The sequence below is a fragment of the Mirounga leonina genome, unplaced genomic scaffold (genome assembly GCF_011800145.1).
Source record: "Mirounga leonina isolate KUSES-001 unplaced genomic scaffold, KU_Mleo_1.0 Mir_101664, whole genome shotgun sequence".
In the NCBI taxonomy this organism is placed as follows: domain Eukaryota; kingdom Metazoa; phylum Chordata; class Mammalia; order Carnivora; family Phocidae; genus Mirounga; species Mirounga leonina.
The window spans coordinates 20,317,547-20,332,336 of record NW_023270175.1 but is presented as its reverse complement, the minus strand read 5'-3'; the positions used below and the strand labels follow the sequence as shown (position 1 = coordinate 20,332,336).

Sequence of the window (14,790 nt, the reverse complement as noted above, 5' to 3'; positions counted from 1 at the left end):
TCATTTCCTACCTGGAAGAATTTAAGTCCTGTCAGTAGAGTTTCTCTAACTTCATACAGTCAATTACTTGTTTTCGGTACTGCAAAATGATTCTACGTTCCTGGGGACAGCTATCCCTTTCAAGTTTCTTTTTATGTTTGTTTTGTTGCAGAAGCCTTAGAGATGCAGGCCAGGGTGACTGGGACAGAGGTGAGGTCCCTAACTAATGAATGGGACTTGGGAGGCAGAGGACTTGTTTTTATGCTGAAAAAGAGTAAAATCCGGAGTAGCGGTTGATTTCATGCACGTACGGCCGACGAGGCCCAGGGCGGACCTAGTATGGGGTGAGCACCCGGATCTGTGAGCCAGTGTTGCTTCAGCGTCTCACCCTGTGTGTGAGAGGAGGCTGGTAGCCCTCATTGTCCCATCAGCACTACCCTTCACTTCCGTCTCTGCATAACTATATCAGTAGAAAGCGACACTTCCCACAGCGGCGCTCGGACCCCAAAGGGAGGCTGGCAGTGGCTTGGCAGGTGGGCACGAAGCCGGGAGATGGGTGGGGGAGTGGGGCGGAGGCAGCGTCGAGTGGCGTTTGGGATAGCCAATGGTAGTTCGGGGCAGGGGAGGCAGGGGCGGAGGCGCCGAGGCCGACCAGCCAATGGCGGGCGAGCAACTACTGGAACGACCTGGTGACGTGAGGAGCGTTCCATTCGGCCAGCGGTGGGCGGTTGCCACAGCTGGTTTAGGGCCCCGACCATTGGGGCCCCTTGTCAGGAGGAGGCAGCCTCCGGGCTGGGGAGGAGAAGTCGCTGCCACCCCTGGCAGCTGACGCGTTCCCCTGGGACGGTGCACTTCCTGCCCTCAGTTCCCGGCCGAGTTCGGTCTCCCGGGTTCAGGTAACGAGGGGTGGGGGTTGGGGTCTCCTGGGCTCGGCCGCATGGTGGGCTGCCAACCCCTCCGCTGCGCCCGGCCGCGCGGACATAGGCACCCGCCCTTCTCAGCGGGGCTGCCGCCGAGCCCCTGACCGCGGGTGACTACACGTGGCGGGGCGTGTGTGAGTGTGTACGAGCGTGTGGAGGTGGCGCGCGTCCCAACCTTCCTGGGGCGGTGGTCGGCTGCGTGGCGGAGGCAGGGCTGGCCTCCCGAGGCCGCGCCCGCCGCCCGCCCAGGACTCGGGCCTCCGGTCCCCGGCTGGTGGGCCGGTCGCTGGCTCTCGACGGATTTTGATCTTTGTTCTCCCAGGGCCCGGCTCCCCTTCCTGGTCTCTCTTCTCCCGCTGGGCCGGTTTATCTGGAGGAGATTATTTTCCAGGTTAGTTTTACACAAAGGAAGTGTTCTCTGCACCTCTGGTGCTCCCTCCCTTTGGCCAAGCCTTCTTGCTTTCTCATTTCCCTGCTCATCTCCTGGTTTCTATTTGGACCCTTGCCCTCTCCAGCCCGGAATGATTTCGGGTCGGTTGTTTCTCATCAGTCAGGCGGGCTGCAGGCTTCCACCTCATTCTTGCCAGCGTGGGGCATGTGGTGTCAGTAAACAGAAGCCACAGCACCACACCTGAGAGGAGAAGGGTGGCAGTGGTTGAGAAAGGCTGGGCCTGGGGGTTCAGGATGCCAAGTAGAGATGGCAGTTATGAAATGTCCCAGAAAGCAAGCACCTTTATGACTTTTCTTAGCTGCTGCCATGTCCACCCACCCCCACCCGCAACCATTCCAGAACCTCTCCTGCTTAAGTCAGCCTTTCACCTACAGATCTGTGATGTGGTTTCATTAAGATTCCCACAAATGTTAGGCTAGACTGGCAAGATTGGTTCATTTCCCGAACTCAGGAAGTTACAGAGGGTTTGATTAGGGGAAATCTGTTTTGAGTAAATACAACCTGGGTATGTGTACAGAGTGTCCAGAACCTCCTAGCCCTGCCAGAGGGTGATTTGTTCCCGGGTGTGATTCATATTTGAGTGGCTAATTGAAGAAAGAAGGTGAAGTGGAGGAGGGGAGGGAATGGCTCCTTAAGGACAGAAACTCCACTATTGTTTTTAGAGTCCTCTTACTGATGATTATAGAACAGTGTGGTATACTGGAAAGTGCCCTGGACTGGAAGTCAGCAGATGTGTTTTCTTGGCTTAGCTTTGCAGCTGTGTGACCCTGGACAAGTTATTTCCTCTCTTTGGTCTTAACTTTACTCATTTCCAAAACAAAGTAATTGGGGTTATCACCCATAAAATCCCTTCTAGTTCCAAGGTTCTATGATGATCAAATGAACAGTATTATATTGGAAGCATAGGGATTTATTTAAGACGATATGCTAGCCCCCTTCCTTTTTTTTGAGAACCTTTAACCTTTTCTCCTTTTAGGGGACAAACACAGATTGGAAATAAACTTTTCCCGCTTCCCTACCCTTACCCCTTCAGGCAGTGCTCATCTTTCCACCTCTGGGAAAGGAGGATTGAACTGCATTTTCTTGTTCCTGCCTCATTTTTTTTCCTTTTGTGCTTTTTCTTAGGGCTAGAAATTGGACTTTTGATGATGTTTGACCCCGCGGCAGCAATAGCAGGCATCGTGATTTCAAAGCTGGGCTCAGCTTCTGTTTCTTCCCTCTTGTAATCACAAAGCTCATTTTGGACCAGGAATTCCAATCATGTCTGTGATGGTGGTGAGAAAGAAGGTGACACGGAAATGGGAGAAACTCCCAGGCAGGAACACCTTCTGCTGTGATGGGCGAGTCATGATGGCCCGGCAAAAGGGCATCTTCTATTTGACCCTCTTCCTCATCCTGGGGACATGTACACTCTTCTTCGCCTTCGAGTGAGTTTCCATTGAGTAGAGTTACCTGATTATGGTTACTTTGGGTCTAGAGGAAGAACCGTCTTTCTGGGAAGTTTGTGGATGGTCCTTGGAAGGCACTATCCTCTTGAGCAATGTCCTTAGATCATGCCAACCGAATTCATTTCTTTGTGCTTTTAGCAGAGTACCTGCTTCCTAAAAAGGCCAAGACCTTTGACCCCAATTTTATAGCACTGATTTGGCGTTACCCTTGGCACACTTGGGAAATAAAGGAATTTGTCTTTGTTATTCACCTCTCTTTTTCAGTGGTCTCCTTAGTTGCTTAGTGGCAGACTCCCTCTTCCCCACCCCTTTTGGGCCTAGGGGCAGCCCTCATGGTCATAACTCGATACCACAAAACTCACCTATTCTGTTATTCTGGGTCCTATTTCCTTAGGGCTCAGCTGTCTGCTAGCGATTAAATTGAAAAGCCATCAGAATTGGGGACCTACAGATCAGTTCCAGCCTCAACTGTGCCACAAACTAGCCGCATGTGTGGTACATATGTGCTTATTAAATGTGAGTTTCACTCAGGATCACTCAACATAAACAATTCTGTATTCTGTGTGTGCCTGATACCAGCCTTGGAGTTATTTTTTTCTGCCATGTAATAGCTAGTACTAGAGCCACTGTTTGAATCCTGTATAGGTCACTGCTCTAGGGAGGTGGCCAGTGGGATTCTAGGGTACTATGGCATGACTACTGGGTGTGCTGAGAATACTGTATACTCTAGGGATGGAAGCAATGCTAATTGGTTTAGGATTATTATGAGGAGGGCTCTGAGGAGCCAAGAGGTGTGTGTGTAGACTGGGAGCCACACCTGATATGAGCCAGCTATAGTTCATATACTAGAATGACCTGAAAATGGAGCTCCCATGCTGGGGCGTGGCCATGGGAGGGAGGAGGGGGCTCCTTGGCCAGCCTCTGTGGGTAATTAAAATGAGCTCTGGTCTCTTGGAGCTCATTTTTGCCCTTCTTTTGTAAGGGCTCCAGGCTTTCCCAGTGCATCAGGAGTGATTTTTCAGGCTGCTTTGCCAGACTTTTTGATGGTTGAAGCTGGCTTGAATAACAGCAGGGAGAGGAAGGGGCAGTTTATAACAGGGCTAGGAAAGGAAGGTCAGAGAGGCTCTTTGTCAAAGGCACTTTTGCTGCTGCTGTTGCTGCTGACTTTGTGAAGTATTTGGCAAAGTCGGTTGGTGATGGCTTCTTAGCTGCTTTCCAGTCTGAGGTTTATGGTGGAGCGTGTTATGTGTGTACTTGTGTGTGGTACAAGTGAGCATGTGCGGTCAGGCAGGCGTATGTGTAACATTAAAACAAAATGTTTCCCCTCTCACCCTTCTCTCCAAGTTGTTTGTTTTTTTCTCTTGATTCCTGCCTTGCTGCTTTTTGGAAGTACAGAGCTGAACTCTGCTCTCTATCATTCTCCCTCTCTTTCCATCCTCCTGCTGCTGAATCACTAGCTCTTTCTGCCACCACACCCTTCCATCTTAGAGTTAAATTTTTGTGGTTGGAGCCATTTGAAACAGAGATGAGATTTGTTTTCAGGCCCTGAGTGAGCTGGTAATTCTGGGTCCGGGAAACCTCTGGTCCAGGGGAACTTGAAATTTGGAGCTATTGGCGTTTGGCCCTTTTTGTATCTGGGAGCCAGACAGAGTCTGATTTGGATCTGTCCCACTTAGGCCCCAGAAGCCTCTGAACAAAACTGCCTGTGGGATGAAGCTTATAATTAGCCAAGTTACTGTTTGACGGAGGCAGGTTGAGTTTTCTACCAAGATGACTTTTTTTCCCAAGTTATTTCTTGTGCTTTGCCCTCAGATATGAAGGGTAAGGTTGTCTGTGAACTGCCTTGAGTTCCAGCTATCTGTGTGATAGAGTAAATATTTTTTTAAAGATTTTATTTATTTATTTATTTGAGAGAGAGAGAGAGCGAGCAAGCAAGCCAGGAGCAGAGGGAGAGGGACAAGCAGACTCTGGGCTGAGCGCAGAGCCCAATGCAGGGCTCCATCCCACAACCCTGAGATCATGACCTGAGCTGAAATCAAGAGTCCAACGTTTAACCAACTGAGCCACCCAGATAGAGTAAATATGTTTGTGGGTAGGGCTGGGGGGAGGGAAAAGGGAGAGGAGAAGGGAGAAAGAAGTTAACATGTGAGCGAAGGAGTGGAATGGGAAAGCATAAAGCTGACCAAAGGGGAGAGGACCCTGGTGATGAATCGTTTTACTGAGAGTGGTGGAATCTGTTTGTGCACACGTGCACGTGTTTGTGTGTGTGTGTGTGTCATGTGCAGACACACTGACACTCTAGGTGGTGGCTGCCTTATGCCTAGCTAATGACAGGCTGTACAAAGGACACTAGCATGCCTCTGAGGCATGCAATCGCTTTCTGGTCGACCTTTTCCTTTGGAGTATATAATTCACTACCAACCACACAGTGGGGGATAGGATTTGGGGGGCAGAATATGGGCCCCTTTGTTAGCATTAGAATTTAGGGAGACCTCAGGAAATCAGCTGATCAAGTCCCCTGCCTTCAGGCAGGTGAGGGCATCTGAACCACCAGTGACAGAGGACTATTTTCATCCTCAAATTGTCGAGGAGTGTTGATTCCACATCCTCTGGCCGCTGCATTTTTGCCTTAGGGAAGTCTAGATCTTGCTGCACATCTGGACCTGCAGTTTTGTAATAGGGTCTTGCCTGCAGCAGGTGCTTAGGAACTAGTGCAAGTTGATTTATAGCTGCCCATTGCACAGCCCTGGGTCAGCCAGATGGCTGGGGAAATCTGGTCAGGCATGTGGGCACCCCTTGATGAAAAACATGCAGTATTAGTAGTGCCAGTGGATATCTTTTTATTTTGGGATTTTGCCTTTACACGTTTAGACTTCTCAAAGGAGGGACCTGTAATTTTCAGTGGACAGACAGTATAGGTTGAATATATAAAATGAAAGAAGGTTGTCCATCTAGGAGCTAGCTAGCTCTGTATTGTTAGAAGTGTTTCCAGAGATACTCGGTGGCCATCTCTCAGGGCTGCTGTCGCAAAGTAGATTCCTGCCTGGGATGGGAAATTGGGCTAGATTATCACTAAGCCTCCTGCAAGTCTGAGAGTCTGAAATTCTGTGTAACTGTTGTGTTTGTCTGGAAGATTAAAATATACACACTGAAAAGGAATGGTTGGATTACCAGTAGGTAGCTGTATTTAAATATATTTCATATTTAAATGTAACTGTAACTATGGTAAATGTATTTAAAAGCAGAGTGAAAATTGTGCAGTGCTTAAAAAAAGGATTTCCTAATTTATTTTTAGGGTGAGGTATTTAGGAAATGTGAGTGGATATGCCAGTTTCAGCTTTGACCACATGAACCATTCTCCTTCTTTTCTGCCCAAACCCTGTCCAGCTTGTCTGAACAAGTAGCCACCAGCTTGGCCGGTAATGTCAGGACATTATAGTGGAATGGCACTGACAACTGTGAGGTGTCCAGCTACTCAAAGACTATTGTGGTGTTTAGTTAAATTCAACTTCCTGATAAAGCTTGGAGGAAGGACCAAGTGCACTGTCTTCTGGAATTGGCTTCCTAGCTGTCTCTTTTAACTTTATGACCAGATTACAGGTGGGGTCAAGGTACCCAGACTTCTCTTGTGACAAGAATGACTGTGTGACTCTTGACGCCTGAAGTAGAAGCACTTTGCTTCTACGATCAGCACTTATGCCTCATCGTGCTGTATGTAGAGGAAATTGTATCAAGGCACTATCGAACCCTGTTGGACTGACCCTTGCAGGTGCTTTTGATATGTAGAAGAGTCATTGAATTGGATGAACTGAAAAAAGCTTTGTAGTGCTGCTTCATAATTGACCCACTTCTAGTCTATGCAAATTCTGCCTCTCTTTCAAGTCCCTTCTTGAGTCTTCCTTCATGAAACCTTTCCAGTAATTTCTGCATTTGTAGGACTAATTGTACATACTGCTCATTTAACACATCATCATATGACATTTCTTAGATTTCTAAATTCTATGATTATTACACTTTGAGCTCTTTCAATGTCAGGGACTATCTCCTATGTCTGTATAGCCCCCCACGGTGCCTTCCACCAGACCCTATGTAGAGTAGGTGGTCAATAAATGTGACTGAATTAATACATTCTGGATACACTTAAAATATAACAGTCTTGACTCACAGAATCATAGAATGGTAGAACTGGAAGGGGTCTTGGAGACTATCGCTATCCTTTTGCAGGTAAGGAAATCAGGCCCACAGAAGAGAGGTCCCTTTATTGAGATCAGCCAGCCAGCCAATGCCTCTATATGACACTACCTTTCATCTCATTGTTATCTTTTGACTATGGAATCCTGAAGACATTCAGATTTACTAAAGTGTACATAGTGCCAAATGCTAGACTAGCATATTCTGGGTTCTTCCTAGCTAGTGATTGTGTTACCTAGTAGCATCTAGGTTATTTGGGCCTCCCCAGCTCATGCTCCTAGGAAATGAAGGTGTCTTTGTAGAAAACTAATAGCATTCTGGCATAGCATTCTGGTAGTCTTGCAATAACAGAGAAGCCTATGTTTAGTGTGAACCTAGAAAGGAAGTTTTGTGGGTTAGGGGGGATCATCACCTCTGTGGCTACTCATAGTCCCTGCTGCCCGAATGAGGATGGCTTGGAGAAAAATTAAGCAATGTGTTCTCCCTACCTCATTACCATGTGGGTGATCCTGATGAGAGGGGCATCATGTCCCTGCAGAGAGATGGAAGAGAAAAAGCAATATGACAACACAAAGTTACCAGGTTGAGGGAACACAGAGCTATGTAGACCAAAACCAAACCGACATGGCAGAATATTTGTGTCTATAATTCCAAGGTCCAGGTTCCTGAAGTTACTTACATGAGATTGGGAGGAGGAAAAAGTGGCTTTATCATGATCTCTAACCAAGAGAACATTCTCTGGAAAATTTTTCTATGGAGGTTCTGTCTTGTGCTTTACCTAGCCCAAGATTCTGTCTAAGACTTGGTCAACCAAATGGCAATTTTAGAAAGTCATAGTTGCCTCTCTGATACCAATCTGTTAAGGTACGTAGCTAAGTTCAACTTCCTGATAAAGCACATTCCCTGGAGAAGGGTTGGGTTGTGTCTCCTGAACAGTATGCTTTCCTTTCTTTGCAGTTCCATCATTCAGAATTTATTTGTATATTTTCAGCCTCTACTACCTTTTGTGGTGATGAGTTTCACACTGTCAATCTCTACTGAATGCATCTCCCATCTTTTTTTTTTAATATTTATTTATTTATTTGAGAGAGAGAGAGACAATGAGGAGAATGAGCGGGAGGGGCAGAGGGAGAGAGAATCTCAAGCGGACTCCATGCTGAGTGCAGAGCCGGATGCGGGGCTCCATCCCAGGACCCTGAGATCGTGACCTGAGTTGAAACCAAGAGCTAGACGCTTAACTCACTGCACCTCTAGGCGCCCCTCCCATCTTTTGAGAATGAGTCTCAATTGAGTATAGTGATCTTCTATTTTGGGAAAAGTGAGCACAAAGAACAGGGATTTCCCCCAGCATGCTGACATCAGTTGAGATGTTTATTGAGGGAAAGAAGAGACCTCCTAAATCTTCTTCCTCAGAGACACCCGAGCTGGTATTGTGTTTAAGAACAAAGGAGGTACCTTATGCCTTTTGCAATAGCAAGAAGCTAGTGAATTCAGGGTAATTAGGGGGATATTTCTGGAATGGTGCAATGAGAAGGCAAGAACCTTATGATGATGATTAGATAAAACCAGTTAATGGAGGGCCTTGGAATACTGGCTTGTGGGGTTTGGGGATTAATATAATAAGCAGCAGGGAATTGTTCTAAATTTTTGAGCAGGAGTATATTATATTTGAAATTTGTTATTTGTTATATTTGAAATTTGTTATTTTTGTTATAATCGAAATGTGAAATTTGCTATTATCACTGCGATTTAGCAACTACTTAGCAGGTTTGCCTGGCTAGAGATTTTGGCCCTCCTCAGTGAGAAGATGGCTCATTGCCTCAGAATTGAAGATGTCCCTGTTTGGTTAATTTTCCCCATTGCTACTGGAGCAAAACAGCCTTATGCATCTTCCTCTGACCTTCACATAGCAGTCAATCTAGAGGCTGATTTTAAATTATGTTTTTAGTGTCCAAGGAAACTTTTTCCCTATCAGCAGACTCTTGAGTGTCATCAGAAGACCCTCGAGCCAGTCTTATAGGTGATTCTACATGTTTACTATGCTTTAGAAGTAGGTAGTGTGTAAGAGAACAGACAACCGTCCATATCAGTGAGGACTTATAGCAAAGGCTTATTACTATTATGTGAGACAAGGGCCATCATGGGACTCTAACCTTGGGCCCTTTCTGCTGTTCCAAGCACAGCTTTTCCTTAAAGGCACCCTTAACAGCTGCTATGGGAGTGGTTTTAAGCAGCCACCAACTTCCCAAGAGAGCTCTTCTCTGACCGCTTACAGTCCTTAGAGTCTGAATCACCATCCTAACACTTGGTTATTGGTCTGATCTTATTCTTTAGCTGTTTCATATGTTAGTTATGTTTTTCCCAACAAAATTAAATCCTATTTTCTCTTGTTCTTCATTTGTTAGACACATAAATACTTGTTGGCTGATTGATTGCACTGAGCTATTAGGGAGACTTAGAGGTAGAGTGTTGTTTAGAACACCAATCCATGCTCCCAGTCTGTGAGGCAGAGCTCTGCTATGGAATCTGTCTGGTTTCTTACCAGATCCACTCATGAATCTCTTGAGTTTTTTCATGTCAGTTGAAGTCTGTGTCATTATCATTGTCCCGCCAATGAACTAGCGTGCTAGGAATGGGGGATGGGACATGACACACCAGCCCAGCCTGGCACTGCTGGTTACTGCTAGACAGTACCACCATGTGGCCCATGGGACATGTGGAAGTCCAGTCATGTAGCCCAGCTATGGAAGCCTGAGGCCAAACAAGAAGTTGGTAGAAGGTGGCTTAAAATAATATTTCTTCAGGTGGCGTAAAGGAAGATAGTGGGGACATGGTTGCGTTTATAAAATTCACAAGGGAGAAAAGCGACTTCTAAACCCTTTGGAAGGGGGAAAGCCTCTTAGTACTCTAAAGACAAAAGAGAGTTCTGTTTCAAGAAGTGTATGAATATCATTATTCCAAGAAGTAATATAAATGGAAAATACTAGGGGATTTCAAAAACAGTTAGCTTATATTCATGGATGACAGATCCAGTCCTCCAGTAGGATGAATTAGTGATTTAGGATACTCCTGACTTTTCAGATTGATGTTGGGAATTGCCACCCAATTTTCACATACCCTATTCCTGTCAGAGACAGATCTCTGGCTTGCTGCAATTACGGGATTAACTTAAGGGGGTATTTTTAAAAAAGATTTTATTAAATTATTTGAGAGAGAGAGCAGGAGCAGTGGGGAAAGGAAGAAGCAGGCTCCTCGCCGCTGAGCAGGGAGCTGGACGTGGGGCTCGATCCCAGAACCCTGGAATCATGACCTGAGCCGAAGGCAGACAACCAACTGAGCCACCCAGGTGCCCCCTAAGGGGGTATTTTTGATCATAACTATTAAAGACAGACATGATAGGCTGTAGTTAAGAGCAGTCTTAGCTACTGGCTCTCTGTTTCCTCTTACTTGGAGTGGAAAGGCCTGCTGGTCCCACATCTGCCTTCCCAGCCACACCCACTCGCTAGTGACAACTGGCTGCCAATAGCCTCATCTCTGGAGAACAATACAATGAGCCTATTGTGTACTTGTTGATATACAGAGTGGATTGTTTTAGCAGGTGCAGAAGATAGTCCGTGTAGAGATTACAGAGACCTTTATCCTTGATGGCGTAGCATAATTCAAATCTAAGTTGTCCTTTGTCTGGTTAACAAGCAGGTGTTGGAATGAGATTTAGTTAATCTCGGGTCCTTCATGCATGGTGGCAACATTGATCTTGTGTGTGTGTGTGTGCACGCGTGTGTGTGCGCACGCGCATGTGTGTGTGTGTACGAGGGAGAGAGATTGTTTTATTTTCTCTATATCTTTTTCCTGTAATAAAATGATTTAAAATCCCTTCGGTGGCCAATCAGATAGCTCTGATTTTTCTATTCATTGGAGACTGTACACCCAGAGCAGTTTGTGTCCTAGAGAAATTATTTGTTTGTTTTCAAAGAGTGATCTTAGAAATGGGCAGTGACTAGAAAGATGGCTATTTTCTGTTAGTGTGGTAATTTTACTTGGCTTGCTTGTGAAACAGTCTTATGTTTCTCCTGTGTCCTTTGGGTCCCTGATTAGGTGGAGGTGACTTTTGTTTCCAAATTCACTTCTTGATTATCTGTACTACTGAAGGTGGAACATGGAAAAGAAGGTAATCCACAAGCTAGTGATACGCAAGGGCCTTAATTACCCTGTACGTAGTCAGATCCTTCAGTTCTTCAAATTATACCCCCTACCCTTAGCTTTTAGGGGAAGGAAGTAAATCATACAAAATCAGTCTATGACCAAGGATTTTGTTAAAAACAAACAAGCAGGCAAGCAACCAAAAAGCCACAAAATCATTTTGCAAGTTCACTACGTATGTTCACCTTCTGCTGACAAACTGCTCAGCCTAATATTATAGTTGGGCTATACTGCCGCCCCCCCCCCCCCCCCCCCCCCCCCCCCCCCCCGCCGCAGTCATGTGTGTGGCAGGGAGACAGGGGGAGGATCTCATGTGGATTGTTCCAAAACTACAGTGAATGTACAACCTGGGGTTAAATGTTCACTCTGAGTGGACAGCAGCTTGCTTAATCCCCATGCCAATGAGGTAAGCCTTTTTCCTCAGATTACTTTCTCCGCTCTCCCTCTGGTCCTTGCTCATCCACTTAGAATCTGCCTCCAAGAGAAGATCTCTGTATTGAAGGAAAAAATGTGCCTCAGGAGGAAGAGAATAAAAATAGGTCAGTGATAACTCTCACCACACATTCCTATTTATTTGGTTTGAAATTCAATTGAGTGCCACAAGTATTTGTTGATAGCTTCTTTGTTCCCATACTTGTATTAAGCTCTGGGAGATACAGAACTACGATGGTAATGTTAAGAGCTGACATTTACTTAACGTTTACTATGTGTCAGGTGCAGTTCTAAGCACTTTATTTATATTCATGCATTTGATCCACACAATAACCCTATGTAGTACTATTATTATCCTCATTTCACAGCTAAGGAGACTGAAGTTAATTAAGTCACCCAAGGAGGAGCTGGTAGAGCCAGAATTCAAACCCAAACATTCCCACTTCAAAAAGACAAGGTTCTTGCTCTTCTGAAGTCCAGCTGGGGGAGATGAGGTCAACATAGTGAAAACCAGCTAGGAAACAATACAAGGCTCTGGCAGTGAGGACGACAGTGGTAGAGAAGGGAGAGATTAGTGCAGCTTAGGATAGGCCTCTCAGAAGAGGCAAGACTTCTCTAAATCCCAGAGTCTTCAGCTATCAAATGGGTATGATAGACTCTACCTTCTAGATTTAGTGTGAGACTTGAATGAGATAATGCATATAAAGGGCTTAGTGCAATGCCTGGCATATGCTGAGTGCTCATTAAATTGTCGTGATGATGACAACGATGGCATTGATGTCTCTGGGACCTGAAAGATGAGTAGAGTTGGGATATCCAGAGAGGAAGAGGGATGGCCTTCCAGGTGAATTATGAGGAAAGAAGAGGGGCAAACATGATGTTGGGAAGAGGTGCTGAGGAGATACAATTTTCTTATTCCTTTGCCTAAGGTCACTGAGTACCTACTAGTAGAGCTAATTGAGGAGAGAAGAGGATGGATGTTGCAAAGTCAGTCAGCAGCTGTGAAGCTTTTTCATTGGCCTTGAAGCATGCCAGACGTACCGTCTGACGCTGGGACCCTGCTTCATGGATGGCCCTCATCTTTTCTTCCTCCTCCTTGAGCTCAGGCCTAATGCCAGATGAGTGGTTATGAAAAGCTCTAGACATTCCCAGAGTGAGAACAGCCTGTGGTACTTACAAGTCCAGGCTCAGTTGCTTCCCTGACCTTAGTAGGTGTGAGCCTTTCCCAAGGCACAGAGGGAATGTGGTTCTCAACAGGCTGACAGGAGGAACTGGATTTGGTGATGGAGAGGCCCCTTGAGACTGTCTTCTGTAGGTTATAGGTGGCATCAATCAGATAAGTGTTGAGCTCCTGCTATGTGCAGAACCATATATTAGGAGTTATGGGTAGTTCAAGAGAAGAAAACCAACATGGTCCCTTCCCTCAAGGTACTGCTGATTTTGTTGTGGAGACCGGATCCACATGCTGGTAACAGTTTGTGATCAATATAGGGTAGGTATAACTAAATGTTCAATCACCTACTTTCTTCAGATGTCGCTACCTGGCTGTCCAGCTGTCTCCTGCCATCCCTGTGTTTGCTGCCATGCTCTTCCTTTTCTCCATGGCTACACTGTTGAGGACCAGCTTCAGTGACCCTGGAGTGATCCCTCGGGCCCTACCAGATGAAGCAGCTTTCATAGAAATGGAGATAGGTGAGTGTTCTAACCAGCTGGCAAGATGCTGTGCAGTGGGTGACTTTAATCACTAAGGGAATGGAATCCTAATAGTAGTTGGAGATTAAGAATCATTTCTAGCCTTTTCCCTCTAAGATCCTGAATCTGAGATCATGACCACCCTATGATTTTGGTAAGGCAGGTTTAGCAAGATTTGAAAGCCATATGCTTCATTCTTCCTTGCGTTGGGTTGTGTTTCAGGAGGGGTTTGTTACCAAGGTCTTGCTGCACTGTTCCCAAGAGGATGGGATTTTTTTACTTTTGAGGGGTCATGAACTCATTTGGTTCTTTTTTTTTTTTTTTTTGGATGAAAGCTATAAGCCTTCTTTTCATAAAAATATTCTTTTTTTTTTAAAAGATTTTATTTATTTATTCGAGAGAGAGAGAATGAGAGACAGAGAGCATGAGAGGGAGGAGGGTCAGAGGGAGAAGCAGACTCCCCGCCGAGCAGGGAGCCCGATGCGGGACTCGATCCCGGGACTCCAGGATCATGACCTGAGCCGAAGGCAGTCGCTTAACCAACTGAGCCACCCAGGTTGTCCAAAAATATTCTTATATGTTTGCATATACGTATAATTTCAGATGTAATTTCAGGGATTCATAGATCTTTTGAAGCACATTCATGAGCCCCACCAAGAATTCCTGCTTTAAGGCAATACATAAGGTGAGAGGAGACAGCCATGGTGCCAGGAACCATTGAGAATTCTAGGAAGGTAAAGGAGGGTAAAGGAAGCAGTTACAGGCTCATTACAGTGCAGTTTTCAGCTCAGGGTAGGTCTCTTTGGGACAGAGATAAAGTGGTACACTAGCCAGGAGCCAGGGTGGCTCCACAAATTGAAGCAGAAGATCCCAGGGCTAGAGGAGGGAATATCCTAGGAGCTCACACTGGGAAAGAAGGCCATGATACCAGTGCTAGCGGGGACTGGGAGCCCCTCAGACCCCATAGCAGTGCCTGCCGAAATTGTTTGCAAGTCCAGTACCCAAGTAGCTTGAGTCAGCATCCAAGCCAGATAGATTAGAAGAAAGGGGCCCAGAACTTGTAAGACTAAAAGCTATGCCCATGGACCACCAATCTATAGTTAGCCTTTAAACTGTTAGGGTGTTTGTTTGTTTATTTTAATATTATTTAATTAAAAACACACAAACATATTAAAGTTATAATAGGTAGTATATTACATTTATATTTTTTGAGAGAATTTACATTTGTATAATATTATCTGCCTATCCAAGAAAATACTGTGTCTTTATTTTCAGATTGAATTTTATGCCCTTGAATAAAATTTTTAGTTTTAGAATCTAGTTTCTCTGTTTCTCATATTGAGTTTATTCCTAATGTTTATATGCATGCTATCATCAATGAAATATTTTCTCCCATTTCCATTTGATGTTTTTTCCTCCAGTTTTATCAAGATATAATTGACACAACATTGTGTAAGTTTAAAGTATACAATGTGTT

The 14,790-nt window shown here is 45.4% G+C and overlaps 1 protein-coding gene across 2 annotated transcripts in view; it reads left to right on the top strand.

Annotated features, from left to right (window-relative positions):
- The first annotated feature begins 670 nt into the window (after positions 1-670).
- Positions 671-14,790, top strand: part of ZDHHC9 (zinc finger DHHC-type palmitoyltransferase 9) — a 33,694-nt gene continuing 19,574 nt past the window's right edge. Inside the window, exons 1-4 of one of the 2 annotated variants that reach the window (XM_035008450.1) lie at positions 693-875; positions 1,222-1,290; positions 2,476-2,777; positions 13,153-13,313. In XM_035008450.1, coding sequence (XP_034864341.1) covers positions 2,611-2,777; positions 13,153-13,313 — 328 coding nt within the window. In that variant the 5' untranslated portion in view covers positions 693-875; positions 1,222-1,290; positions 2,476-2,610. Of the gene's footprint in view, positions 876-1,221; positions 1,291-2,475; positions 2,778-13,152; positions 13,314-14,790 lie in introns of both variants that reach the window. The other variant, XM_035008459.1, reaches the window with a different exon arrangement.